Source organism: Hippopotamus amphibius, chromosome 12, assembly GCF_030028045.1.
Source record: "Hippopotamus amphibius kiboko isolate mHipAmp2 chromosome 12, mHipAmp2.hap2, whole genome shotgun sequence".
In the NCBI taxonomy this organism is placed as follows: Eukaryota; Metazoa; Chordata; class Mammalia; order Artiodactyla; family Hippopotamidae; genus Hippopotamus; species Hippopotamus amphibius.
Genome location: NC_080197.1, coordinates 303230 through 330852, shown reverse-complemented (window position 1 = coordinate 330852; position 27623 = coordinate 303230). Strand labels below are relative to the sequence as shown.

General features: G+C 68.2%; 3 protein-coding genes across 20 annotated transcripts; 1 reads left to right on the top strand and 2 right to left on the bottom strand.

Moving 5' to 3' along the window:
- Window positions 1-333: 333 nt before the first annotated feature.
- LOC130833010 (basic proline-rich protein-like) lies at window positions 334-1977 on the top strand. Its single transcript, XM_057702163.1, has one exon. It carries the CDS (start codon window positions 334-336, stop codon window positions 1975-1977), a length of 1644 nt encoding a protein of 547 aa, XP_057558146.1.
- A 1797-nt stretch (window positions 1978-3774) lies between these two features.
- UCKL1 (uridine-cytidine kinase 1 like 1) lies at window positions 3775-15435 on the bottom strand. 12 transcript variants are annotated; one of them, XM_057701831.1, is made up of 16 exons: window positions 15238-15369; window positions 13931-14235; window positions 9370-9560; window positions 9045-9151; window positions 8619-8789; window positions 8471-8542; window positions 7590-7779; window positions 7453-7514; window positions 5798-5817; window positions 5052-5150; window positions 4875-4968; window positions 4729-4791; window positions 4523-4645; window positions 4305-4412; window positions 4105-4227; window positions 3775-3988 (listed from the first exon to the last, which is right to left on the bottom strand). In XM_057701831.1, the coding sequence occupies exons 4-16, from the start codon at window positions 9105-9107 to the stop codon at window positions 3836-3838; spliced, it is 1341 nt and encodes a 446-aa protein (XP_057557814.1). In that variant the 5' UTR covers window positions 9108-9151; window positions 9370-9560; window positions 13931-14235; window positions 15238-15369; the 3' UTR covers window positions 3775-3835. The 12 variants fall into 12 exon arrangements, with proteins under 12 accessions (XP_057557814.1, XP_057557815.1, XP_057557813.1 ...); XM_057701832.1 differs by having other exon boundaries at window positions 13931-14053; window positions 15238-15363; XM_057701830.1 differs by lacking the exon at window positions 13931-14235 and having other exon boundaries at window positions 15238-15435.
- Window positions 15436-16416: 981 nt separating this feature from the next.
- ZNF512B (zinc finger protein 512B) lies at window positions 16417-26684 on the bottom strand. 7 transcript variants are annotated; one of them, XM_057701820.1, is made up of 17 exons: window positions 25058-25886; window positions 24302-24427; window positions 23872-24014; window positions 23479-23607; window positions 22673-23385; window positions 22341-22567; window positions 22152-22223; window positions 21912-22058; window positions 21623-21747; window positions 21460-21552; window positions 21153-21251; window positions 20903-21073; window positions 20477-20671; window positions 20174-20275; window positions 19836-19898; window positions 19239-19337; window positions 16417-18967 (listed from the first exon to the last, which is right to left on the bottom strand). In XM_057701820.1, the coding sequence occupies exons 1-17, from the start codon at window positions 25317-25319 to the stop codon at window positions 18719-18721; spliced, it is 3015 nt and encodes a 1004-aa protein (XP_057557803.1). In that variant the 5' UTR covers window positions 25320-25886; the 3' UTR covers window positions 16417-18718. The 7 variants fall into 7 exon arrangements, with proteins under 7 accessions (XP_057557803.1, XP_057557799.1, XP_057557802.1 ...); XM_057701816.1 differs by having other exon boundaries at window positions 22673-23607; XM_057701819.1 differs by having other exon boundaries at window positions 21153-21236; window positions 22673-23607.
- Window positions 26685-27623: the final 939 nt, after the last annotated feature.

Sequence of the window (27623 nt, the reverse complement as noted above, 5' to 3'; positions counted from 1 at the left end):
AATGTATTTTCATTTCTGTACAGCATATACCATATGAACTAACCACAGGTGGTGGCTGGTCCTGTTCACTGAGGACGGGACACAGCCTGGCCGGGGAAGCACAGCTGCCCTGCCCTCTTGCCAGGGGCCCTCCCTGGGCAGGGTCCGGAAGCCCTCCCCGACTTGGTGCTCCAGAGGCCCCGCAGGTCCACAGAGAGGAAGGCCGCCTTCCCATCTCCCTGCCAACCTTAGCGTCCTCAGACGTTTTCCGTTTTCACTATTTTCTATCCGGGATACTTACAAAGGAACAGCACGTGATACCGCGACACCAAGCTTTAATGACGGGCATTCAGGATGGTGGGCAGCGGGACCTCCGCCCCTCCTGGCCCTGGTTTAGGGGGACCGAGGGCCGCGGGCGTGGCCGACTGGGAAGTCCGCCCGGTGCCCCTGGCCCTCCCACGCCCCGTCCCAGGCCCCTGGGCGCCTGCGGAAGCTGCGGCCACCGAAGCCGCCGCGTGCGGGCAGGGCGCTCGCAGACCCCCGCGCCCCCCCCGCCCGCCGCGCCGCGGGGCAGCCCCGCCCGCAGGTGCGGGCGCGCGGGGCGCGGCCATGAGGGGGGCGGGGCTGCCGCCAGGGTGTGGGCGGTGGCGGCTCCCGGGCCCCACCCCACCCCCACCCCCACCCCCACCCGGCGGGCCGGGCTCGGGGGATCCGCGTCCAGGCAGGGTGAGCGCGGGGCCGCGCCGCGTGGGGTCCCCCGCCGACGGCGCCCGCAAGCGTCCCCGCGTGAAGCGCTCGGTCTCGGGACCCGGAGCGGCGGCCGCAGACCGGGGGCCCGCGGCGGGGCCGGGGGCCGGGGACTTGGCGCACGGGAAGGCGGCGGAGACGCGGGGCACGTGGGCGCGGAGCGTCCGGGCGGCCCCTGCCCGCGGCCCCCCCACCCCCACCCCGGGCCGCCCAGCCGCCCCGAGTCCCGGGGACTCGGCTCCCTCCGGCCTCAGGGAGACCCCCTGTTCGGGCCCCGCCGAGGTCGCCCCGGACCGCGGCTGCCTCCAGCCCTGGCCGCTCGCCCCTTTCCGTCGGGGGCGCGTGGCCCCCCGCAGGCCCGGGCCGGACGCCCCGCCCGTGCGCGGACTCGGGGGCGCGGGGGCGGTCGGGGAGGGTCCAAGCCAGCGCCGGCCCTGCTCCCGGACGCGTGGCTCCCGGGCGGTTCTCGGCCCCCCAGGTGGAAGCCGGGCGGTGACCAGATGCACAGAGGGCCCCGCGCCGGGAAGCCAGGCCCACCCACCGGCCAGCCGCGACGGCGGATGTGTCACTGTTGATGTCGCCGTGGCTCCCAACCCCGGCCCTCCTCGGGCCTATCCCGGGGTCACAGGCCTGGGTCCCCACGAACCCCATTCCAGTCGCCCTTTCCTCACCCAAGCACAGCTACAACCCACCTGCTGCCCCTGCCCTGTTCCTTCACATCTGAATCCACGGCTCCCTCCCTTCCTGCTCCCCACACTCCCTCAGCTTGACCTCGGGGAGCCCGGACGCAGCCCAGCCGCCCCAGCGGCCCCGCAGCGTCTCTGGCTGCCTCGTAGCCTGGGCCTGGCGGGGCCTGGCCCGGGAACCTGTACAGACGCCCCTTCCCGGGACTCACCCTGGAGCACTTCGGGCTGCGCCAAGCCAGGCCCAGCGTGCAGGCATCTCGCGGGTACTTCCCGATGCCAGGTGGCCCAGCAGAGACAGTGTGGCGGGCGGAGTCCTTCCCCAGGTGGTACCGACCCTCCGGACCCTTCTGCCAACCGGCCCAAGTACAGGTGCCCCTCGGCCCGTGGCAGCTGCTGCTGGGAGGGGGTGGCACCTCACGGGCTGACGAGCCTGAGATTGTCTGGAGCGCTCACCACTCTCAGGCTGGACAGTCCTGGAGGCACCGCCCCGGAGGCTGATGGGGCCTCAGCAGGCACGTTGCTCCTAGGGGCTCCTCACCCCGTGCCCCAGCTTCGGGACAAGTGAAGGAGGGGCTCCGGGTCTGCCTCCCCAACACTGTCCCGTCCCGGCTCTGAGGGTCTCTCCAGGCTGCAGCCCCAGTGCCCCCCGCCCCCCACCCCTCGGCCTCTGGTGGGCCCACAGGAGCCCAGGTGCCCGGAAGGCAACACAAGGGGCTGCCTGAGAGGCTTTCCCCAGGGTGGGCTCCTGGAGGGCACCACCCAAGGTTTCTTCCCAAACAGGAAGCCCCGATGTCTCCAACAGCTGTGCTGAGCGGTGTTCCCACGACAGTCTTGGACCTTCGATCCTGGTCCTGTTTTGGGGACCTGGAGGCTCCCTGGGGCTGGAGGAAGTGCCCCTCCCTCCCACTGGCACCCCGGAGACCCTACGTCAGGGCTATTTGGAAGGTGACCCACTTCTACCACCCCTCAGGGTCCTGACAGGAAGTGGCCCAAGAGCTCCCCTAAGCTGTGACCTCACCTCCCGGGGCTGTCTCTGATAAGGGAACCCCAACCTGAGTGGGCAGGGCTCGGCCCTAGGCCGCCACTGACCCTCACTCGAGAAGCGGGAGGAAGCTGTCCCACCCGAGGCTGGTGGCTGAGGGGGTGGGGCCCCGAGCTGCATCACGCACACGTGTGAGTCTGGGGCCATGTGCTGTCTGCACACGCGTGAGCACATGTGAGTTTGATTTCTTCTCTGGGAGCTGCTCAGCCTCTAGCTGGACTCCGGGCTCCTCCTGGGAGGCCCTAGCTCCTGCCCAGCTCCTTGTCAACTGTTTGCCACATGTCTCATCTGGGAGGAGCTGGCCCAACAGAAGGGCATCAGCCCTGTCACAGCACCTGAGCAGGGCCAGGCCTGCTGCAGCCTCCAGGCTCTGGGCACAGCGCATAGGATGAAGGGATGAACGGGAGACCTGGGGAAGGGTCCACTCACCGGGCTGCGGAGGAGAGGCCCCTCCTGCGGACCTCGGGACTGTGTCGCTCCTCTGGCCCTGGCGCCCGGCCACCTCTGGACAGGCTCCCGCCTTTATCTGCTGCCCTTGGCCTGGCCCCACCCAGGGACTTCCTGTCCCCGCCCCACGACAAGCTTTTCCATGACATGGCCTTTGTGAGGTGAGGGGAACGGAACAGAGGAGACCAGGAGGGCGGGACAGGGCGAGAGCCAGGCTGGGAGGCAGAGGAGGAGGGGGCACCTGAGCGCCCACCCGCAGCAGCCGGGAACCCGCCTGAGCCTCGCGAGCCAGGCAGGCTGAGCCCTCGCCGCTGCCCTTGCCCGGGAGCAGCGACGTCAGGGCCGGACGTGGTTTCTGACCCTGAGCAGTGTGGCTGGCTCGCCGAGGCACCGGCCATCTCCCTTGCGAGCAGGGCGCGAGCCACCCAGGCCGGTTTCTCACTCCTCCAGCCGCCCACACACTAACTTCCGCCCCCCGCTCCCCCCCCCAAGGTACAAACATGTGGGGGGGGGGAAGGGAAGTGGCCGTGGAGGCTGTTGACATCTTGTAAGACCCAGAGCCCTCAGTCCAGGCCAGGTGGCCACCAAGGGGCCTGTCCAGCGGGCCAGGAGCTGCAGGCCCAGCTCTGCCCTCTCCTAAATCTGGCACTGAGCCTGGACTGCGAGGAAAACCAAGGACAAGACCCGGAGCCCCTGTCCTGCTGGGGGGGAAGGAGGGGGCCTAACCAGGACCCAGCAAGAGGCCAGACTCTCAGTCCCTCTCTCTCCACAGTAGCCTCCCAGCTCGGGGACTGGGGCAGCCCTGGGGACCACCCCCCAAGCCCAGGGCCCTGGCAGGACAACGTTCCCAGGCCCCAGCTAACCAGTCACAGCTTCGTTTTCCTGATGCTTTATTTTATAAAACGTTTGGACAGGTACACTGGTAACACGCTCTTTAACTAAAATAAGTTAACATCTCTGCTCTGTAGGTCCCACAGGAAACGAGGGGCTGGGGGTGGGACGGGCGGCTACCCTGCCGAGCCCCCGTCCTCCTCGTCACTGCCGTCGGGGACAGCGTCGGTCCCGAAGTAGCGGTCCCCGAAGTTCCCTGGGGGAAGAAGCAGGTCCTTGCGGTGGGGACTCAGGCCCACCTTCCCCCCAGGGTCACCGACTGGGCCGGGCAGCCTCACCGATGCCGGGGATGATGCGGAAGAGGTCACTGACCCGCTTGTCCACCGCCGTCGTGATAATTCTCACACGCGGGAAGGCGTAGGCCACCGAGTGGACGCCCATCTCTGCCATGAGCAGCGACAGCAGGAAGATCTTGTCCTCGGGCACATCGTGGTCCTGCACGGCCGGGGGGTTGGCTGGGCCCGGCGCCTGTCCCCCCCCCCCCCGTCCCCCCGCCCCCCCCCCCCACTCACCAGCAGCACCCGCACGGCCATCATGGCCGCCGCGCCCGTGGACACTGTGCAGTCCATCAGGATCACGTGGTCGTCACTGATGTCCTTGGGGAGCCGCAGGTAGTGCAGCTGCGGGAGTCACAGGGTCTGAGCAGCCCGACCTGAGGGCGCCCGGGCTCCTCGCGCCCCGCCTTCCGCAGGGCGCCCCCCGCCCCCGCCCCCGCCCTCCGCAGCCCCACCTCCGGCTCCCCGGTGAGCTGGTTGGTCTGGATGAGGATGGTGCCGATGCGCACGTCCTTGCACACGGCCCGCAGCGCGGGCTCCATGGTCTCGCCGGCCCGCAGGATGGACACGCCTGTGATCTGGGGGGCGAGGCGGAGCTGCCTGGACTCCCGCCCCCCGGGCCGCCCCAGTCCCCCGCCCCGCCAGACCGGGCCCCCGGTACCTGCTTCCCTGCGTAGCACTTGCCGGCGTAGTCCTGGCCCTGCGGGGTCTGCACCACGCAGTCCTGCGCAGGGAGGGGGTGGCGCCGGGTGTGAGGGCGAGGAGCCCCCCCCCCGGCCCCCGCCCCCCGCGCCCCGCCCCCCGCACCTGGAAGGGCAGGAAGGAGAGCGCGTGCTCGATGAGCAGCCGCATCAGCCTCTTGGAGTAGAAGATGAACTCATCGCGGCTGGTCTCGCGGTCCCTGCCGCAGGGTCGCGTTAGCGGGGGGCGGCCCCGCCTGCGCCGCGCCGGGGGGGGGGGGGGGGCGGGGGCGGGGGCGCTCACCTGATGATGGTGTGCATGCCCCGCACCTGCGCCGTGCTCTTGAGGACACTCAGCGTCCGGGGCAGGGGGTGGCACTGGTGGGCCGAGGCCAGCGCGGCCCTGGGGACACGAAGCGATGGGGAAACTCAAGAAGAGGCGTTTCCCCCCAGAGCCCCATCCTCCCGCTGCAGGCTGTGGGGGGCAGTCGTGGTGGGCACGGCGGCTGTGTGGGGTGGGGGCCACCCTCCCTGTGGCTGACCCGGAGGGAGGGCCCCACCCCGAGATGCCCTCCCCCCAAACAGCCAGACAAGGGTTAAAGGACACGGTGGAAGGCAGAGCAGCTGACCGTTAGGCGGGAAGCAGGGGATGCGCCGCGAGCCTCCCTTCCCGCTCCAGGTCCCCTCCCTGGCCAGGCCCTGACCGTGGGCGGGAGGGAGCTCACACTGGCAGACGGATGTACCCCTCAAGCTGGCCTCTGCACCCCACCCTCAGCACACCTGTCCCTGGGGAAGCGGCTGCGCTTTGGGGCCAAGCCCCGCCTAAAAGCTTCCCGCGGGGTGATGGGCGCCCCCCCTCAGGAGAGGGGGGCAGAGCTGGCTTCGTGCAGCCCCTGCTGCCCCCAGCCTGGAGCGGGGGAGGGGAGCAGGAGGAGGCGTGGGGGCGGGGCGGGGCGGGGCGGAGCGGCGGGGGCGGGGCGGGGCGGGGCCTGCGGAGCGCCGGGCACACAGCGCGCAGGCAGCACCACGGCCAGAGCACTCTGTCCTCACAGATCCCAGCGCAGCTTCCTCTGCCCGCCAGGTGACCAGGCGAAGAGTAGGTCAGGGAGGGAACAGGGCAGGAAACCCCAGGGTTTACAAAGAGGAAAAGAAGAAAGAGAAAAGACCACTTAGCGGGGAGCACCGCGGTCCCCGCGGCCACCAGCTGGCCTGGGGAAGGGAAGAGCAGGAGGCCGGGTGGGAGGCAGGGAGACCCCGCAGCCCCGCGCCCGGGCCTGCGAGCACCCTGCGGGTCCCTCCCGCCCTCGGCAGCCACCCTTCCTGGAAACTTTTATTTCTCTGAACCAAGGCTTCCAGAGGACCTGCCGTGGCCAGACCCGCAGGCGCCCCGGGCGGGTGAGAGGCAAGCGGAGACGCATGCGCAGGCAGGAAGCTGGAGGCCGGCGCCCGGGCCCGGAGGCATTTCCAACACGGCGCGAGCTCGGGGCTCGGCCTGGTGCTTCCCGGCTCCGCCGCGTGCGCAGCGAGGACACGCGGCCCAGGCCTCGCAGGGGCTCCTCCTAGCCCTCTGCACCTAGGCTCCAGGGCCAGGGTGGCCGGGGTCCCGGCGGGGGCCGGGTGTGTGCCTCAGCACCGCTTGGGAGAGTGAAGAGCGGCCCCTGCGCTCAGGCAGAGAAGGTGCACACCCGGTCCCTCCGGCTGCTGCAGGACAGACCTGTGGCCCCCGCCCTGGGGCCCAGCAGTGCTGGCTCAGGACAGCTGTGCCCTCGGCTCAGACCCCACACAAGACCAGCCCCACGTCGGGCAAGAGCCTCCAGAGAGGTCTGGCCAGCCTAGGGGCAGGGTGCTGTGTGAACTCGGGCAAGTCCCTTAACCTCTCTGGGCCTTAATTTCCTTGACTGAGGGCAAGGCCAGGTGGAAGCAGCGTGGGGGTCACCACACTGCCCCTTCTGTGCCCAGGGCAGGGCCCCCACAGGGAGTGGGCATGGTGGGAGGGGCCTTCCTGCCTGCCTGGGTGACAGCGCAGGCTCTGAGCTCCCTGTGGCTGTTGGAAATGCCTCCGTCTGCACGGGCAGGTGCGGGAAGTCTTACCTGACACTGAGCTCACGCTGCCGCAGCGACACAGGGAGACACAAGGGGACGGGGTGGGGCGTCAGTGATGGCAGCACTGCTCACCTCGAAGTCACCGGACGGCACAGCCCGTCGCCGTGTGCCTCAGCCAGCCGGGCCGCCCCCGCCCAGGAGCGGACACGCCACAGCCCCGGAAGGGGTGGTCCCAGGGGCCGCCTGCCAGGGGAGGGGCCGGCTCCCCGTGGCCTCTAATGTGGGCACCTCTGGGCTGGGCCGCCAGAGCCAGGACCCCTGGGGCTCTGTTCTGCAGGCCGCAGGCCTCGAGCACCCCATCGTGAAGCCTGCCAGAGTGGTGGGCGGTGCACTTGGCCAGCCCCGGGTGTGTGGCCTCCCGGGGTGCGCGGGACAGGGGACTCAGCGCCAAACCCAACAGTCACCCAGAAGGGTTGGGAGGGACAGCAGGGCACGCCTCCGTGCAAGGCCCAGCTCCGGCTGGGGGCACTGGAGATGCTCTGTGCCCCACAGGCCCTCAGGGCCAGTAAACACAGGGGCTGCCCGGGCAGGTGGCCTCGGGCAGTGGCAGCGGGGAGCGGGGAGCGGGGCCGCGGGCTGCGGGAGCACGGCCCCTGGCTCACCTCCTCCAGCTGGCTGTGCACATGCTGCACGATCAGGTCGATGGCCACTGCGTTCCCGCTCCCTGGCCGGGACAGGGGGAGGGTGAGGTCCGGCCTTGCCCCCACCCTCCCGCCACCAGGTGGGCCCGCAGGCTCACCCCGGGGCACCACGATGTCCGCCACGCGCATGGTGGGCTGGATGTACTGCTCGAAGGCGGGCTTCACAAACTTGTTGTACTGCTTGATGACGCCCTCGATGTCCCGGCCCCGCTCGCCGATGTCCCGGCGCAGCCGCCGCACGAGGCGGACGTCAGAGTCTGTGTCCACAAAGATCTTCATGTCCAGGAGCTGGAGGGAAAGAGCGAGCTGCTGGAGGGCCCAACACGCGGCCACGGGGGCGGCCTCTGCGGACCAGGCCCACGGGGCACCTCTCGGGTCTGGAGGTGGGTGGGGGGAGTGCGTGTGTATGTGAAGCCTGGCTGAGGGTAGACGGGCGGGGTGTGCGTCGCGCGTGGAGCGTCTGTGCGTGTGCATGTGTGTGCGTGGCAGGCAGCGGGGCTCCCAGCGCCTGAGCACACCCACACGCACACGCAGCATCAGCACGAGGCGCAAGGACAAGGGCACAGCTGGCTACACATGGGCCGCCCTTGGGCCTCGGCAGGTCGGGCAAGATGCTTCTTGCAGTCTGGCCCGGGGAGGCTCACACCTGGGACAGGAGCCCAGGCCTCCCAGGGCCCGGGATGCCCTTGCAGACACAGCAGACGTGGGAGGCTGGCTCCCTCCCAGGCAAGAACACGCATGTGCGAACACACAAGTGAACCCACTTCCACCCATATCGCTCTGACCTCGGCAGCCACGTGAACCCCAGAGAACAGCAGCTGAAACCCTGACTTGAAGGGGTGGAGTGAGATTCAGGAGGCAAGGCCTTTCCTCACCCAACCCTGGGGCTGCGCCATGGGACGTGGATGGAGGCAAGGTTACGGTAAGTCCCGTGGGAGGACCAGGGCGCCGGGCCTTCAGGCCTTGAGCCTAACCTCACCTCCAGCAGCGTCTTGTCGGCAAAGGCCATGATGCCCTCGAAGATGATGACGTTTGCACCGTACAGCGTTTTCTGCAAAGGAATCGCGTGTCCAAGCAGCCCCGAGGCCCCTGTGCCAACCCTGTACAGCCGAGCCCACAGGGCCTACCCACTCCTTCTTCCGGCTGTGGGTGGTGAAGTCGTAGATGGGCACCTTGACGCTCTTGCCCTGCTTCAGCTTCTTGAGGGTGGAGATGATGAGGTCGAAGTCAAAGGCATCTGGGTGGTCGAAGTTGAAGTTGTTGTGGGCGGCCTGCTCCTGCTGCTGACTTGTGAGCACCTGCGGGGGGAGGAGGAGCAGCTGCAGGGGGAGGAGGAGCAGCTGCAGGGGGGAGGAGGAGCAGCTGCAGGAGGAGGAGGAGCAGCTGCAGGAGGAAGAGCAGCTGCGGGGGGAGGAGGAGCAGCTGCAGGAGGAGGAGGAGCAGCTGCAGGAGGAGGAGCAGCTGCGGGGCGGGGGTAGGAGCAGCTGCGGGCTCAGGCCCCGGGAAGGGGCCGTGGGACTCAGGCAGCAGCTGCACACGCAGGGCACCCTCACCTTGTAAAAGGAGTCCATGGACAGCAAGACCACCCAGGGCACATCCAGGGCCTCGATGATCATCCTGGCCACGGTGGTCTTCCCAGAAGCGCTGCCGCCTCCCAGGCCTGTGGGGAGGGGTGGAAAGGCCCTGAGCGGAGTGGCCCAGGCCAGCCTCCCAGAGGGGTCCCGGTGGTGCCCGCCGCCCCCATAGCGCCTCCGCCCGGGCTGACGTGGACTGAGGGGCCCAAGCAGTGCGGGTCACGGAAACAGCGGCCTGGGCACGGGGCCGGGGCCCACCTGGCCCGGCCGCTCGGGGGTGCGGGCAGGCGGTGGCCGTGCTCACCAATGGCGAAGGCCTCCTTGGACTGGGCGCCATGCTCGTTGTACCAGGGCGGCCGCCCCGCGGTGTAGATGGTGCGCTTGCTGGTGCGCAGCAGGGGCGGCTCGGACTTGCACTGGCTGGTGGTGCGCTTCCGGGGCGAGCGCCCGGTGCCCACAGGCGGCAGAAGCCTGTCCAAGGACTCCGCGTTGCTGCTGCGGGGGGGGGAGGCGGTGGGGACACGCTCGCCTCGAGCCAGGGCCGCCAGCCCCCCTGCCACCTCACAGCGGGCCTGATGTGACCGGTCCGCAGGGTGCCCCCACACAGGCACGCGCGCTCGGCAAGGTGAGTGGACGTGTGGGGGGGGCACAGCAAACCCAGCGGCAGCCCGTCCACTGGGCACAAGTCCGGAGGGACAGCAAGTGATGGCGGAGGACACAAGGGGAGCGCTGTCCGGGCCCAGTTCTTCCTCCCACGTGGATGGTGTCAGCAGGGCCGCAGGGCCCCTGCTCCCCCAGGAGACGAGACGTGGGCATGCCAAAGACCGGCGAGACCCTGTCAAGGACTGTGTCCTCTCCCCAGACACACTCTGGGCGGCCCTCTCATTTTGTGAGATCCAACCCTGGCCACCCTGCAGGGCACGCAGGGAGAGGGGCTCCAGAGAGAGAGCCCACTGACAAAAAGGGCTGGGCTGGTGCTGGTGTGGACGGAGCAGGAGGGAGACCCCGGGCACCCTGCCAACTCCAGGGAGGAGGGCGGAGGCCCTCAAAGGCTGCACGCGAGGTGGGAACACGACCTGGGGGAGGCAGACTGCATCTGCTCTCACCACGCCGCCGCCCAAGAAGGGCTGTGCTCACTTCCCTGGAGGTTTGCACCCTGAGAGGGCATGGACGCGATGACTGGCCCACGGCCTCAAGGTCTCAAAGCCTGCAGGGACAGCTGGGGAGGCTCAGCTCGGCCAAGCGGCCCGATGGGAGAGAGCGTCTGCCTGATGCCGGCTCAGTCTGTGCTGAGAGGCTCGGACGCAGAGCCCAGTGTAAAGGTGGCCCCAGGGGCAGGACCAGCTTAGAGAGAAGGCACTTCTAGCCACTGCCTGAGAGAGAGACCGGGCTGCTCACAGTTTCAGCCTGCAGACCCGCCCCAGGGACTCGGAAGGCAGGCTGACTGTCCAGGCAGGCAGAAAGTACAGGGAACCCGGGGGCGCACCGAACAACCTGGCAGGAGCCCGGTGACGGATGCTGCCTGGGATATGGGCCGGAACCTGAGAAGAAGCCACATGCCGGGGGCGCCCTCGAGGAGCCATCAGGTGAGAGGCAAAGCGCCACGAGCCGTAAAAGCCAGCGTGTGCCCGTGAGGCACAGAGGGCCTCAGCCGCGAAGGCGGGGCAAGGACCTCCGCCAGGTCTGCATGCTTGATGAGCACCTGCCCCTTCCTCATCAAAAACCAAACCGGGCTCCGTCCGTCCTTGAAGCTCGGCGGGGCACGGCGCACTGTGAAGCTGGCCTCGGGGAGATGTCCCGGCGAGGGCAGGGCCCACTGGCCCAGGGCGTGGCGGGCGCCTGCTGCTCTAGATGGCCTGAGCATGCCCTGCTGGGAACACCAGCGTTTCCAGCTGTCTGGTGCTCCCAGCACGCCCAGCGTTGCCAAGGACCAGGAGGACGGCGTCTCTGTGCACACGTGTGTGGGGCGGGGCGGGGGGAGCAGTGGGAGGAATTAGCTCAGGCCTAACACGTGACGAGCCACAGCAGCCGCTCTCCAGGGCACACAGGGCCGTGTCCGCACAAGCTAAGCAGCAGGAAAGCCAGCCACTGGATGTGACAGGAGGTGCACAGCGCCATCCGGGGGACAGAGAGCACCAGGCCGCCCTGGTCCTGCGTCACGGGGACGGCGTGGGGAGCGAGCCCCGGGAACCACTGGCCGCCTGTGGGCTGTGTCACTCTGTGGCTCCGGAGGTAGCCATGACTCATCCGTGGAGCTGACTGCAAGCAACACAGCGGGACACCCAGATGACAGGGCAGTGACAGCTCACTCGGCATCTCGCTCAGCCAGGCAGGGGATGGACGGAGCACAAGCAGTGGTGTCTCCAGGCCCCGGCCGAGGGCAGTGCTGGCCTCTCCCCTGGACACGCTCACACCCCGACAACGAGCACAGGGCCCCCGGGGCTCACACACAGCTGCCCTCCCCGCAAGCGACCCCCAGAGCCCGGAGGTGACCCACCGCCCACAGCCGGAAAGGAGTTCCGCACGCCCCGGAGGAAAGCGTCCGGTCTGTGCCTCCTACGTGGGGAGGAAACGCCAACACAGAAAGCCTGGTTTGCAAAGGAGCAGGGCCTCGCCGCCCCAGCACACCAGTCCTTGCGCCCAGCACACGCGCGGCCCGAGGCGCGACGGGAGGCCTGGGCCGCGCCGCTGCTGTTCCCCTGCTCCTCACCCCAGGCTGGCGCCCTGGCCTCTCCAGCAGGAGCCCGCCCCTTCTCTGTGACCGCCCCTTGTCTCACCGAGGTCACCGCCACCACCACCACCACGGATGACTTCCGAGGCCTGTGACACCGACAGCCCGGGGCAAGCACCTCCTCAGGGAAGAGCGGAAGGTAAGCCAGGGTGACCTCGCCAGAAACCTGCCCACCGAGGCCTTATGCCGGGCCTGAATGGCATCAGGTCGTGTCTACAGCCAAGTCCAGCTCCACTGCCTCCTCCAAAAGCCTGGCTGTCTCTGGAAGCCACGGACAAAGCCTCAGCGCGCTCTCAGAGCAAGCCTCTCCCCATTTTCACAAGAGGACAGACTTTGAGATGGGAAAGATCTCACCTCCCTGCTCACAGATGGACAGGATGCTGCCGGCCACAAGGACGGAAGGTAATTTCAACCCAAACGGTTAGAAGCCACAATGGACACAGGTCGGCCAGTAACTGAGAGCCCCAAGCAGAGTGGCGCCTCCAGGCGGCAGGCCTGCCTGGCCCCAGCGAGCACCTGCCTGGCCTGTCTCTGCCCCGATGGTCACTAGACACTGCACACGGGGCTGGGGGCAGCCGAGATGCAGCGAGACAGGCGTCCTCACCGGACAACAACAGCCCTGCCACTCACCTGCCTTCCGCTCCAAGGGTCCAGCACCCCGAGACCCTGAGGCCAGGGTAAGCTGGGGGGCTGCTCATGGCCGGGACACAGGGGACACCAGGACAGCAGGGTGATGCCAGGTAGGTGCAGGGGCATCACCGCACTGCCTCTTAGACCCCTGGCAGCTTCCCAGGACAACTCAGGAGCCCCCTGAACCGCCCCTCCATGGGTGGGCAGCACAGCGGGTGAGGGGCAGAGTGGGGTCCAAGCCCTGGCTGGCAGAGGCTGCCCGCTGGCAGGCGGGGGGCCCCAGGGGCCCCTGTGCTGAAACAACAGCACTCACGGCTGGCCTCAGAGGCCGGGCCACGGGCATAAGAGGATCACCCAGCTGGGGGCTGTGCACGGACCTGATATTAATAGCACTGACCCCGCAGAGGAGAACAGCCAGGAAGACCTCAGGCCAGCGGCGGGTGTGAAAGTGAACTGCCCCTCCTGTGCTCACACTGGCATGCTGCCCACCCAGGGCTGACTGAGCACTGCTGTGCCCCCTCACCAGAACACCCCGGAGAAAGCTCCAGACCCCTGGTCTGCCGGGGCTGCAGGGCCCACCCCCCCGACCCCCACCAGCGGGACAAGGAAATCTGAGGCGTCTCTTGGCTGGGCCAAGCTGTCAGCGCGGAGCGGAGCGGAGCGGAGCACCCAACCCCCACCCCCAGGTGCCTCCGAGAGGCATAAACAACCTGAAACTCTACCCCGAGGCCTCCGCCGAGAATCACTGCCAGCCCCACCCCCTCCACACGGGCTCCAGCACGTCCCCCAAGGCCAGCCCTGCTCAGTGCTCAGCTGGGGACACAGCCATGCCCGTCCGGCAGCAGGAGGACGCGTGGGCCCTCGGGTGGGTGGAGGGCTGCAGCAGTCACCCCGTCCCAGGCCCCCGGCGGCCCTCTCCCTGCGGGTGATCCAGCCCGTCACACCCGCGTTTCTACTGTCTTCCGACAACATCCAGACGGTTGGCAGGGGCTCAGGGCAGAAAGAGTTCCACCTGGGGGTCTTCTGCCCCTCCCCCTCCCCCTCCCCGCGCTGCCTCAGGGTAGCAGGCCTGCCCCATGGGAGCTGCTCCCCCCTGCCCTGGCCCTGCCCACCTCAGTCAGGCTCAGGGCTGCGTAGCAGGGGCCCTGACACCCTGTTCTGCTTTAGAAAAGTTTCCCGGGCAAGTGAGTAAAATGAAGTCAGGAGCAGGCGTGAGAAGCTGGCCTGCTAGGGCCTGGCGTGGGGCTGGGGAGGGGGGTGTCCCAGAAAGGCTTGGGAACAGGGACATCGGGGCAGCTCTCTCAGGGCAGAGAGAGAACGAGGGGGCTGGGGGGCTGCAGCCCTAAAGGCGTGCCACTTGCTCCAGTGACTGGCACTGTCCCCACCCCAACCGCGGGAAATCCCCCTACAGGACCCCCTCCTTCCCGTTGCTCCGGGCAAGTCCAACCAGCTTCCTTCCAGGAGCCCCGTGGCAACCCCCAGCCCCCAGCCACCTGCACCTTACCAGGGGACAGCTGGAGGCAGCGGAGGGATAGGTACCCTTCTACCACTGCAAGGTGCTCACGCGTCCACCAGCACATCCAGTGCAAAGAGAGTCCGAGGTACCCGTCCCCACCACACTGACCTTCTGGAGGCAGAGGCACACAAAAAGCCAAGACAAGGAAGACTGACCACTTCATGCAGCCACAACGATGTGGAAAGCGAAGCCAGAGCCGCGGTCAGGCAGGGAGAGCCTCAGCTTGGAGGCATCCGCACGGACACCTGGACGCTGACCGGACCCAGCTCTGACCTCCCTGGGCCACACGGGGACTGCGGGGTGGGGGAGGGGGCACGTGCTTGAGGAACGTCTCAAGGCTTAATGGGAGCGACTCCCCAGGATGTCCAGAGGCAGATCCAGGGCCACCCCCGTGGGCGTCTGTGGGAGAACGCTCTGGTCTCTGTTCACTGCCCCCGGGCCCCGGCTCCCCTCCTGTCCCCTGGGGACCATGCTCTGAGGAGAGGAGGACCACTGCCACGCCGGCCCCGTGAGTCTGTGCACGGGGCAGAGCCAGATGGCCGCTGCTGCCCACCTGTGTCTGTAGGGAGCGCTCTTTTCAAGGAGCTCATCTGGTCTGGGGCTACATCAGATTCTCTGGAACTAAGGGGTGTCACAGACTCGGGTCTCCCACCCTGTTACCCCATGCCAGGTTCCAAGTCACTGCTCACAGGCAGGAGTGGGCCTGGAGAGACACCAGATGCCCCTCCAGGCCCCGGGAGCCCCTCACCGCCCGCCACGGTGGCTCTGCTGGCGGCACCCAGGCAGTCCCGCGCAGCCTAGGCCACGGCGCTTCCCAGGACCAGGCGCCCGGCTGGAGAGGCTTCCTTTGGCCCCAGCCTGTGGACAGCGCTGGCCCTGTCCCGGCAGAGGGTTCAGACCCGGAAGTGAGTGGCCAGCCCTCCCCCAGCGCTGCGCAGCCGGCACCCGGGAGCCGCCTCCCCAGCCTGGCGACGGACCCCCCCTGCAGCCGCCCCTCCTGCAAGGCCTCCAGAGCCTCGAGGGTCCCCTCGCCGGGCCCGGCCGGCAGCACGATCTCTGGCCTCAGGTGGGGCAGGCCGAGGCCGCGCGGCTCCGGGAAGGAACCGACCGCCGGGGAGCACCCGGCAGGCGCACAGTCCAGCCCGGGTGCCCGCTGGCCCGGCGCCGCGGCTGCTCAGGACAGACCAGGGCCCCAGGAGGGGGCCCTGCCCGCGGCCATCCGCGAGGGCCCGCGCCCCCGGCCCCGCTCCCGGGGCCGCTCCTCCCACCGGACGGGAGGGGCGCGCCGTGCCTACCGATCCTCGCACGTGGTCTCGCTCTTCCCCTCCGGCCGGTCCGGCGCGTCTCCGGCCGCGAGGGGCGGCGGCGCCGGGCGGGGGGCGGCGGCTGAGGCCGGGGGCGCAGCCATGAGCTCGCGGGCCTCTCCGCGGGCGGGGCGGGGCTCGGGGGCCGGCCGCGCAGGCTATCGGGAGCCGTGGTTCGGGGCCGGCACCGCGCGCCCGCCAGCGCGCCCCGCGGACTACAAGTCCCACCAGGCCGCGCGCGCCCCGCGGACTACAAACCCCACGAGGCCCTGCGGCAGGTGTGCGGGGGAAGGACCCCAAAGCGCGCTTTACCACAAACTCAGCTGCACAAAACCCCTGAAAAAAAATCAATAAACATTTATTTGATACAGTCATTTTTAATACATACAGTTGATGCCCCCCCGCCCCCCGTGCCACTTGGGGCCGGGAGCGGGGACGGGGACCGGGGACAGATGGTCACAAGGCGGGCAGGGCCCGGGCTCACCGTCAAAACTTCTTGCAAATAAACACTTTGTAGATAGAATATATATGTATATATATGGTTACAAGTGATAGCTGGAACCTCTCTTTCGAAATGCACTTATTACAGAGAACTGGCATTAAAAAACCCAAACCAAGAAACCCGAAGCACAGGATGTGTGGCTGCCAGGCAGGAGGTGCTGGCTGCCCCCAGAACCTCAGGCCTCCAGGACAGCTGCCTTGGGCCCACCGAGGGGGACACGTGGGGACAGCCCTCCCCTCTGTGGGTCAGGGTGCACCCATTCGTTCCCTTCCAAACCAGAGGGACGGGAGGGGGCTACGGCTGGGAGGCCCACCCGTCACACCAGGGGACACTCATCTGCCCTTGCAGGAGCATCCTGTTTTTGTGTGAAGCGTCGGTCCCTTAAGTCGACCCTTTCCTGCTCTCAGGGCAAGGGGGGGTGGGCTGGGCCAGAGGTAGATCTTCAGAAAGGGACCCGACCCTGGGCCCTGGGCTTGGGGTCTCAGGCATGGTCCACGCCCACTGCACAGAGAGGGGTGTCTGCCACTCGGTCCCTCTCATCGAAGGGGTCGGTCAAGGCTACCCGGCTGCACTCCCACCGGACTGGGAAGGGGGCAGATCCTGCTGAGCCACGGGAGGGCTCTGCAGACCAGCTTGCCGCTGCCACCCACCAGCCAGCACGTGGAAGCGGGGAGGGAAAGGGGTCCAACCCAGCAGCCACTTTGGCAGCAGTCCCCACACCCACCTTAAAGACAAAGAAGGGGGTTAAAGTGCTAAGCGTCAAGTTACCCGGGACCCCACCTCTTCCCACGTATCTGGTGGGGTTCTCATGCCGGAGACCACACGTGGACTTCGGGGGGGTGACAATGAAACTCTTCCCCCAGCCAAAACCAGCCCCCGCCCCCCAAGGGCCACCTGAGAGGTGGGGGCAGGCGGCTATCCCCAGCAGAGGTGTCGAGGTCCAATTTCCTCCAGCCATCGGTGACAAGGACAAAGTGTGCGTGGGGCTCCCACCCGTGCCTGCTCACCCCCCCCCCCCCGGCAGCCCCCCCTGCTGTGGCTGCTCAACCCACCTCTGCCTCCACCAGCTGTACACCAGTGACACCCGGGAGCACAGGAAAGGAAGCCCTGCCACCCCGAGACCACGCTGCTTGCCTCAGCCTTCCGTGCTGGATCACCTGCACCTGCCCAGGCCTCCGCCCTCTGATCAGATCGGGTGTGTGTGGGGGGGGGTCCACATCTCCACACCCCGTCCCTAGCATATCCGGCCAGGACCGCCCAGCGTCAGAGCATTCTGGCTGAAGGAAGAAGCCAGAGACAGGCAGTGCGGCCCCAAAGCCTCCTGGAAAGTGTTGTCTCCCTACTGCAGGGCGAGGAGAGCCCAGACTGGAGCCCCTCCTCTCCAGGGGCTGCATGAGGACAGGAGCTGGGGGCAGAGCGGTGCCTAGTCAGCACTGCCTCCCTGAGCAGGGGAGGGACCCCAGCCCAGCGCCCAGATCCACCGTCGGCACCAGGAAACCCTTAGCACCAAAATGTCAGATTGTTGTGATTTTTGTATAAAAAACAGAATTAAAAAAAAGGTTTGTTACTTGTCACAGCAACAAGACTGGCATCCACTACACCCAGGAGACACACGCACACGGGCAACTATCAAAATTCACATCATCCGGGATCGGCAAGGCCGAGCCCTCAGCCCACCCCCACCCCCCAATGGAAAACAGCCTCCATCCAAACCCAGCAGCTCTGAGTGTCCTCCCTGTCCCAGCAATGCCATGGTTGGAAGGTGGGGCCTAGGCAGGAAGTCAGAAACCACGTGGCTGTGTCCTCAGGGTGCCCGGGACTCCACCTGACCCAACCTACAGACCTTGCTGCCCTGAGGGCACCAAAGGGAGCCAAGACAGAGCCCTGGAGATGCCACCAACCTACGGTGACCTTGGCCAAGCTCCCCCCGGCCTTTGGCTCTCACATCAAAAGGCCACACAACCAGAAATGAAGGAGCAAGTAAAAAAGGGGGAAGGAAGCTCCCACGGGAGCTTGGCCATGGGCCAACTCAGGCCAGCAGACAGAGGCTGCATCCCACAGTGGTCACTGCTCGAGCCAGGCCCTAGGTCCCCGTCCCACACGCCGGTGGGCCCCAGGTGACCCTGGAACCCAGACTGGCTCACCCCTAAACCCACTGGGCTACCTGACCTAGGCCAGCGGCATTAGCAAAGCTTGAGGCTGAGACCAGAGCTCACTTTGTGCGGCCCCTTCGCAGCCCTGCAGTGGCGGCAGCAGAGCCTCTGCGGGGCCCCACGGGGGGAGCACTACCAGGGACGGCAGAGCAGGGCTGCCGCCCCCACCGTGACGGACACAGGCCAGTGGGGCAGGGGCCCAAGCACAGAAGGGGGCGCACAGCAGGGCAGGGTGGGCCTGGAGAGGTAGAGCAGAAGTGTGGGAACCAGAAGATGGGGGGTGGGGGGCAGGCTGTCACGGGAGCACGGCAGCTGTCAGACTTGGGTTCTGTCCTGGGAGGTAGCTGGGGGTGCTGGGGTTCCAGTGTCGGGTCAAGAGGTGAGGCTGCTCAGGTACCCTCATCAGCCCAGAGCCACAGGCCACCAGGGACCCCGAGCCTTGGGCCCGAGGGAGCAGATAGGGCACGGAGTGCACGTGCCAAGGGCCAGAAGGCCACCTGCCTGCTCCACGCCACGCCGGCACCGAAGCCCAGGCTGCAGCCCTTCCTCCCCGGCCCGTGACGGTCCCTCCAGACTATTGCACTTCCGCAGCTGCCCGGCGCTCCCGGGAGCTCCAGCCCAGGGTGCCCTGTGGCAGCCCGCATCCATCAGGGCCACCTTCGGGGAGGGGAGAGGACTGGCCGCCCCCGCTGGACAGAGGAACAGGCAGGGGTCGGGGGTGGAGACCTGGAGGGCAGGAGGCTCCGGAGCCCCACCCCGGACAGAGGGGGCCAAGGCAGCGTGGGGACGGGCCCCACCCACCTGTCAGGCTCCAAGCTCACTTCTCAGGTGCCTTGCCGGCTCCCACCTTCCGGCCAGCAGAGCCCCGGGCCCCCCTGTCTCTGCCTCCTGGGGGCCAGTCGTCCCGGCGGGGAGGCGTCCCGGGGGCTGGCTCCTCAGGGGGCCGCTCCTTGGGCTTGCGGCCCCGCTTCTTCCCGCCAGCCAGACTCTTCTCCTCCTTCCTGGGCACTGGGGGGTCCGGGCCCTTGTGTCTGGGGGGCGGGTCTGCTGAAGTGCGGAACCAGTTCTGGGGGAGAGAGGCAGCGGTGGAGAAGCACCCTGGGGCCCAGGGCGCTGCAGGGTGGGGCAGCGGGTCTGGGGCACCCAAGCGCCCGGCGAAGCTGGAGGCCGCTCTGGAGAGGAGCCAGCAGATTCCTCGGCGCCGGCCCCTCGCTCAAACCAAGGCACGGAAGCCATCACCCCGACACCCCGGCCCTGGCCAGCCCCCTCTGGGGGGCCGGCCGACCCAGCCGCAGGCCCAGCAGGGCTCTCACGCCAGGCCCCCGTCCCGGCCGCACCTCCGCGTGGGTCTTGAGGATGTGGTACTTGACGCCGCTCTCAGAGCTGAACTCCTTGGGACACAGCAGACAACAGTACTTCCCCACAAGGTGGTCCCCCTGGAAGGCACAGGGCACCCCAACCTCCGAAGGCTGGCCTCCACCACCGGCCCTTGGAGGACTAGAAGTACCCAGACGCAGTCAGGACCCCCTCAACCTGTGTGGCTTTTATGGACAGTTGCCCGATGGGTGGGCTTTCGGGACCCATGAGGCCACTCTGTGGCAGGACCACCAAGGTGCCCCCACTGCAGGGGAGGGAGGGAGCAAGAAGAGGGTGGGAAGAGGCAGGGGCTCCGGGGAAGGGTCGCAGCCCTTTGCTGAGGGCCCTCACCCCAAGTCCAAGTCGGGCGGTGTTAGCACAGACCAGGAACCCCCACGGGCAGGACCACCCAGGACTGACGGACTTATGGCTGGGGCTGGAGGTGGCGAGTGTCCTGGGCTGCGTTGGCCCTTGGCCCCACAGAGGCGGGGGTGCACACCCGATGTATGGGGGACCCCTGGGGGACAGCTGGGCACACCAAGCACACGCCCGGCCGTGGGGAGGGCCCCGGCACTGACCTTGCTGCAGCTGGCCAGATGGGCCTTGAGGCCGGACACACTGGAGTAGATGGCTTCGCAGCACTGGGGGCAGGAGGCGACTGTGGGCGTGGGCCCTCTGGCAGGTGCCCAGCCCAGGACACCTGGGGCCCATCTGGGGAACGTGGGGGGACTTGATCCCAGAAGTGATGGGGTGTGGGCAGGCTGGGCTGCTAGGGCTGAGACGGAGGCTCCTCTGCCTGTGGGGCTCTGTCCGAGGACCCTGCAGGTGCCACATGGAGGGCTCCCCCCAAGGCCACCCCTGGGTCCTCTGTCCTGTGTCCCAGCACTCCCACGCCTGCGCAGCCTCCCCGGCTCACATCATTGGGACAGTTGACGTGGCCCTTCTCCTTGACCTCGTTCTTCCATGCCTCCAGCAGCTGAGGGTTCAGCACAGGAAGGCCGGGCCGCGTGTAGTTGAGCTGCGGACACGGACAGGCGCCGGAGTGAGCACGGGGCGTGGGCTGGAGATGACCCAGACGCTCCCCGCTGAGCTGAGACAGCCTCCAACGGTGCCCTCCGTGGACGTGGAGGGAGGTCTGCTCCCTGAGGCTGGCGGATGGCCCCAATCACGGGGTGCGGGCGGGGGGGCCTCGGATCAGAACCCGGGAGGCTGGGCTCACCCGCGCAGTCTCCGGCACAAGGTCGTCCTTCATCCGCCGCTTGGTCCAGTCTCGGGCCAGCTCGTCCTCGGCAATCTCCTGCAGGTGGAACACAGCGACCTGGGCCGACGTGCGGCGGACGCGGCCGCTGGGAGTCCGCTCGACGCCCAACAGGTCCTCAGCCTCAGGGGCCTTGTCTGCAGGCTCCTCGGGGGGCTGTAGGGGGAGGAGGAGGCCAGATGAGCCACGAGAGCCACGGGGCACCTGCCACAGAGGGAGCACACGAGCAGGTGCGCGGGGGACACGGAAGCCCATCCCAGGCTCACTCCCCGCAACCGCCGACACACGCGGCTCCGCTGGGAGAGAAGGCAGAGTGCCCGCGGCCGGCCACACACGGACGCGCCCGCCCGGTGCCCGAGGGAGGGGGCCGGGCTGTGGGCCGCTCACCGGGGCCGTGTGCTCCGAGCGCACGTGGTAGTCGTGGCCGGCCTTGGAGCGGTAGGTCTTGCCACAGTGGGCGCAGGGGAAGGAGGGGGTCTCCACCTCGCAGGGCGGCTTCCCGCAGCGTCGCTGGTGGTACTGGTAGCCCATGAGGCTAGAGAAGGCAGCCCCGCAGCCCTGCGGTTCGGGGACAGGTGAGGGGCAGGCGAGCGGCCAGGCCGCCCTCCTGGCGCCCTCCCCCGCACGGCCCGCTCACCTCCTGAGGGCAGCGCAGCCGCCCCATCTGCTTCAGCACCTTCCGCAGCCGCTCGCGCTGCTCCTGCTCGCTCCCCTCTGCGGCCTGGGCATCAGAGGGCTGGAGGGCAGGCCAGCCTCAGCGCCCCCTCGGGCACAGGGCCCCTGCCCCTGCCTGGGGGCTGGGGCCGCGGACGTCCCTAGTCAGGCACGGGAGCCGCTAAGCTCGGCTCGTGAGAGGCCAGCGGTCAGAGGTGGGCGGGTGGAGGAGGGCAGGAGACCAGTGGCCGGCGGGCAGGGCCGGCTGGCAGCGGGGCCCAGGGGCGTACCTTGGCGCTGTGCTCGGCCATGGTGTGGTAGTTGAGGCCGGCCTTGGACTTGAACTGCTTCCGGCAGTGCTGGCACTTGAGGGCGTCCTGCAGCTGCAGGTGGGCGTGCGTGAGCAGCCGGCCCCGGGGCACCTCCCCTCCCAGCACCCGGGGGCGGCCGCACCTTCTGACACACTTCCATGTGCTTCTTGAGCCCCACGAGGGTCTTCCGGGTGACCACGCTGCAGGTGGGGCAGACGGCCTCCCCCCGTTCATGGATGGCCCGCTGCCACTGCTCCTCGGGGCCACCTGTGGGGCAGGGGCAGGGCCGGGGCCTCAGGGGCAGGCGGGCGCTCCCAGGTGCCCCAGACGCCAAGCACACAGCCCGGGGCCCACGCGGCCTCCGTCCCTGTGGTGCAGGATGCGCCCCGCCACCGGGACCCGCCCGTGCCCCACCACCCGGGGGCCCCCACCTGGGGCTGGATGGGCCACAGGGGCCGGCACCTCCTTGCCGACGGCGCTGGTGGGCGCCGGCCCCTTCTTCCGCGCGTCCTCGGGGCCCGGCCCCTCCTGCTTTTTGGCGCGGTGGATGCGGGCTTTGTCCTCCGCCTTGGCCAGGCCTGCGTGCACACGCGGGGCGAGCAGGTGTGGGCTGTGGGTGTGGCTGCCGCGCGTGCCCGGCCGCGTGGGTGCCCGGAGGGTCCAGGCCTCACCTTTGAGTCCAAAAGTCCCTGAGATGGACGGTTGCTCACCCGTGAACTTCTTGGGTGTTTTCTGTTTCCTTCCTGACTCGGGGAGAGAAAACAGAGACCAAGACTCTGGTCAAATAACCATTGGGAGGTTCGGGCCAGCTGGCCTCTGCCCTCGCCCCCTCTGGCCGCCGACCCCCACTCTCGTCTTACTGTGCTTCGTGCGCTCCGCACCCTCCTCGGGCGGGGACACGGGACCCGTGGCCCTCGGTGCCTCCTTGCCCCCCAAGGGCCCGCTGCCCAGAGAAAGGGGGCTGCTGCTGGGGTCCATGCTCAGCTGGAAGGCCGAGATCTGGTCCGCGGTGGACGGGCCGTACTCCCCGTTTTCCGGCCTTGCCTGCTTGGGTGGGATGGGGCAGGTGTCCAGGCCGTCCGTCACCCTGCAGGGAGCGGGAGGTGAGGGGCGGGAAGGCTCACCCTGGGCCCTGTTACCCCTGGGCCGCCGCTGGGGACAGCCAACCCCAGCCCGGCAGGAGCTCCCGTACCTTTTCTTACCGCTGCTCCTCCCCGCGGCCCGAGGAGCTTTGTTCTCAGACGCGGTCAGCAGCACCACCTTGCAGGGCGGCGCGTGTCTGCTGATGGCGACGGGCCTGCTGACCGGCACCGGCTTCGCAGCTGGCACGGCTTTCGTAACTGTCACCAGCTTTGTCACAGACCCCGGCTTGTTGATGGTCACTGGTTTGGTGACCGGCATGGGTTTGTTAACTGTCACTGGCTTAGCAATTGGCACAGACTTAGTGACTGGTATAGGCTTGGTGACCGGCACGGGCCGGCTGACCGGCACAGCCTTGGTGACCGGCACGGGCCTGGTGACCGGCACAGCCTTGGTGACCGGCACGGGCCGGCTGACCGGCACAGCCTTGGTGACCGGCACGGGCCTAGTGACCGGCACAGCCTTGGTGACCGGCACGGGCCTAGTGACCGGCACAGCCTTGGTGACGGGCACGGGCCGGCTGACCGGCACTGGCTTGCCGATGCCGATAGGCTTGCTGACAGTGACAGGTTTGCTCACTCCAATGGGCTTGCTGACCCCAACAGGCCGACTGATGCTAACTGGCCGGCTGACTGGCCCAGGCTTGGGCGCAGGCAGGGGTCGGTCCATGTGGTTCCAAATCCGGTGCTTCTCCAGCTGGGTCTTAGAGGTGAATGCAGCCTCACAGAAGGGGCAGGGAAAGGTCAGCCTTTCTGAGATGGCACCCTGGGTGGAGAGGGCAGGCATGGACACCCCCAAGCCAACAGCCAGGGCAGGGCAGGCCCCAGGCCTCCCCTTCCCCGGGCCGCAGCCCCTTACCCCTTGGCACCGCTGGTAGTGGTACTTGAGACCATAGATGCTGGGGAACTCCAGCCAGCACCCAGCATTTGGACACTTCACCCTGGAGTGTGCCTTGAACTCGTCTTTCCACTGGTTCATCAGGGAGAGCTGGGCATGGGAAAGGTGAGGCTACTGACCCTGCAGCCCCCAGGCCTGTGTCGGCCAGCCCCAGACTCAGCGCTGCGCCCGGGCCAGCGGGAGCCCTGCACGCAGTCCCCTGGGCCCCAGGCCGCGTCCTGCAGCCCTCCACACGGAGCAGCGGCGGCCGCGGGCTGAGGCCTTGGCACTGGACGCCTGGCGGGCAAGCCCGGAAAGGTAGTGGGCTCCCAGGCAGACCCCACAAAGGCCCCACCCAGCCCTTGGGGAGCTCACGGGAATGTCTCGGAGTGCCTGGTTCTCGGCTTTCGGACGCCCCTTTTTCTTCCCTTCCGTTCTGTCACTGGCTGGACTTCCCGGGTCAAAGCAGAGTGGGGCCTGGCTGGGCACCGTCTGCCCACCCCGGACCACTGGCAGCCCTGCAGCACACGACACACCAAGGCTTGGAGGCTGCATCCCTTGCAGCCTTGCCTGCCACCCAGGGGGCTGTCCCGCCTCGAATGAGCCTCACTCCCCCTGCACTGAGGCACGGGGGGCAGGAGGCCGTGGTCCACCCAGGTCAGGAACTCTGGGCCCCCAGCTGCCCCCACCCTGGGAAGCCTCTCAGGAGCCTAGACTGGGCACCCAGAAGCTGGACTCCAAGGCCCACACCCAGCACTGGCTGCCCATGACGACCTGGAGTTGACCTTGCCCTGACTCCTCTTACCCAGCTTCGGTGGGTCGTGAAGCATGGGAAGTCGGACCTCATTCCGGCTGCCATCCTTCCCAGGCCCACTCTTGCTGGACCCCGGGAGGCGGCGGCCTCCACCAACACAAAAGGGATCGGTCATCTCTGCAGAGCAAGTGGACAGGCCTATGAGACCCACCGGGCCCAACTCAGGACTTGAAACAGGCTGCTGTCGACCCTTCCCCAGACAGGCCCACTCTCAGGCCTGAGGAAGGGCAGCTTGCCTGCCTGTGCTCTTGGCCACAAGGGAAAGCAGGTGACATGGTGGGGGGAGCCGTGAGGAGTGTCTGGTTTAGGGGAGGGGCTGCTCAGCCAAAGCTTCCTGGTATGACCCAGGACACACCATCAGCGTGGAAGAATCTGGGCCTGTCCTGAGACCCTCACCAGCTCCAGGGGGCTCCCTGTCTCCAGATACACAATCCCAGAGCGCGCGAGAGCCGTGCACCTCATACCTGGTGCCCGGCTGGGCACGGCCAGCCCCAGGAGAGGAGGAGTGCCCCAGGGGAGGGAGGCCAACGGCACCCCTCGGGGCTAATGAGTCTCACAGGCTGTGCCGGCTCTTAGGCTGCACTGGCCTGGCACCTAGAAACACCTTCCCCCGCAGCCCCACCCAGACCCAAGGCCCTGCTCTGGGACCCAGCTGGGCGCCCTTGCACCCTTCTCTCTAGGACGTGGTTGGAAAGTGACCAAGGCGGGTACTCAGGGCCCCAGCCCACTCCCCAACTGCACACATACCCTCTCCGGGGGGAGCAGACCAAGGACCCTGCAGCACTTGCTTCTGGTCCCTGTGCCAGCTGAGCCACCGTCCTTGACTCTTTGCCCCACGTTTCCAGCTGGAGCCCCTCCAACCAGACGGATGCCACATGCTGGACCCCTCAGCCACTCTGCACCTGGCTGGCCTCCTCCTCACCTCCACCCTCAAGAGACTCTCTGTTCCCAAACTACAGGCCCACCAGCGCCACTCTAGAGACCACAGGCCACTGGCCACAGGGAACATCCCGCTGCCTGAGGCTGGGCTTCTGTGGGCCTGTTCTGCTGGGGGACCCCAGGCTCTGAGAGCTGGTGTGACTCTGAGTTCAGCCCTGTTGCGTCCTCCCACAGGGACACCCAAGGACGAAGAAGCTGTGGGCAGGTGACCCCTCCCCGATGGTTTCTAACTGATCTTAGTTCCCCTACCAAGGATCAAACCTGTGTCCCGTGCATTGGGAGCATGCAGTCTTTTTTTTTTTTTTTTAAATTGCGGCTTGTGGGCTCCTTAGTTGTGGCATGCAAATTCTTAGTTGTGGCATGCATGTGGGATCCAGTGCCCTGACCAGGGAGGGAACCCTGGGCCCCCTGTGTTGGGAGCACTGAGTCTTAACCACTGGACCACCAGAGCAGTCCCCTAACTTCTATCAGAGGGAAAGGGAACGCTGTGCCGTGCCTAGGGTGTCCAGAGGCCACCTGGCAGACTGAGGTCAGAGGTCAGGACAGTCACTGCCCACGGCCACCAGGGCTGCCTATATCCCGGGCCTGGGGGAGGTAAGTGTCCAGAGGGCTCTGAACAAACTTCTCTGGACGTCCTCACTGGTACTTCCAGGGAGACATGCCGACACCAGTCACCCCAGCCCGTGACGACCCCGGCAGCGGGCGGCATGGGTACCCGCCGAGCCCCCCCGCTCCAGTCTTCCTCAAGCTTGGGTGGAGAATTCAGAGTCGGGGGGCCGCGGCCAGGGCTGGCCTAGGAGGCAGAGACGCCCCTTCCATTCAAGGCCCGTGGCTCGCGCACCGGGAGGAGAAAGGGCTTCCACCCTCCCCGAGGGGCCAGCAGGCTCGCAGAGGCGGGACCCTCGGGGCTGGGGCTGGGGGGAGCGCCGCGCGCTGACCGCAGGCGACGCCGGCGGCGGGACCGCGCGGCCCAGGCCCCTCGGCCCGGGCGCGCGGACGAGGCCGGCCGGGGCACGCACACCTGCAGGCCGGCCTCGCCGCCCACCTGTCACCTGCGGCGGGAGCGGGCCCGGCCTGGCCCCGGAAGGGCCGATGCGGGGCGCCTGGGGAGAGGGGGGCCCGAAGGCAGTCAACCAAAATGGCGACTTTTTCTGGAGAAGGAGGAGGCAGGGACGCGGCGCCGGCGCGGGGCGCGGGGGTCCGGGCGCGGCGGGGGCGGCGGGCGGGCGGGCGGGCGGGCGGGGGCTGCGGCTCCGCTCCCCCGGCCCGCGCGCGGGGTCGGGGCCGCGGCCGGAGGCGCGGGGGCCGGCCGGGGTCGCGGCCGGGGTCGCGGCCGGGCGCTTACCTGCGGCGCCCAGCGGGCCGGGGCCGGGCGGGGGCCGGGGCGGGGCCGGGCCGGGCCGGGCCGGGCCGGGCCGCGGGGCGAGGGGCGCGGGGCGCGGGGTCCGGGCGGCGCAGGCTGCGCGCCGCGCTGCGCACATGCGCGCTCCCGCCCCTCCCACCTTTGACAGTTTTACTGTGGGGGGGGAGGGGGCGAACTCTCGCGGTATTCCTGCCGCTGCTCCGCGCCGGGGAGGGGGCCGCCCGGCGCTCCGCTCGCCCGGCGCTCCGGCCGCCGCCTGCGTGGGCTGGGCCTCCCGGCCGAGGCGTCCCGTCCCGCCTAGGCCGGGCGGCAGGCGTCTTGCGGGCAGCGGGGTAAACCGAGGCATGACGGGGCGCGGGGCGCTGCCGCAAGCCCAGCGCGCACGGATAGACGCGACCGGGTGTCTCCACGTCCTGGCCCGGCGAGGGGGCCCGCCCTCTTCTGGGACCTTGAACTCCTGGCCCCAGGGGCCTCGAGCTTGCAAAGCAGGATCCAGCCTCTTTTCCACCCAGCCCCGTGGCCACCCTCGGGAAATGGCCTGGCTTCTGGCAGTTCCAGGGCAGTTTGAGGCGGTGGGCTCTGTTGGGGTGACTGACCAGGCTGTCTACTTGGGGGGGGGCGTCCGAGACCAGGAGTCAGTGCCTTGCTCCTTTGTGCCCCAAAACTGGGCTCTTGGCAGGGATGCTGGTATCAGGTATGGGGCGACAGGGCACACACCTCACCAAGACTTGGGAATGACTGACGTGGAGGAGGAGCGCGAGTTTGGAAACAGAGGTACAAGGTGCTCCTTCTCCCCTGAGGCCCTTTGCACCTGCGCCGTCCACGCTGGAGCAGGCTGGGCTCTCTGCTTGTGGGCAGGGCACAAAACACGTGGGCAGACTTGAGGTCCTCCTTTTCTCACAGGGCCCCTTGGGAGCGCTTTTCTCAAGGCACAACGTGTCCACGCCGGGGCAGAGGCAGGGCAGAGCCCTCTCGGAGGGGTCAGTCAGTCCTTCTGTTGGAAATGAGAGC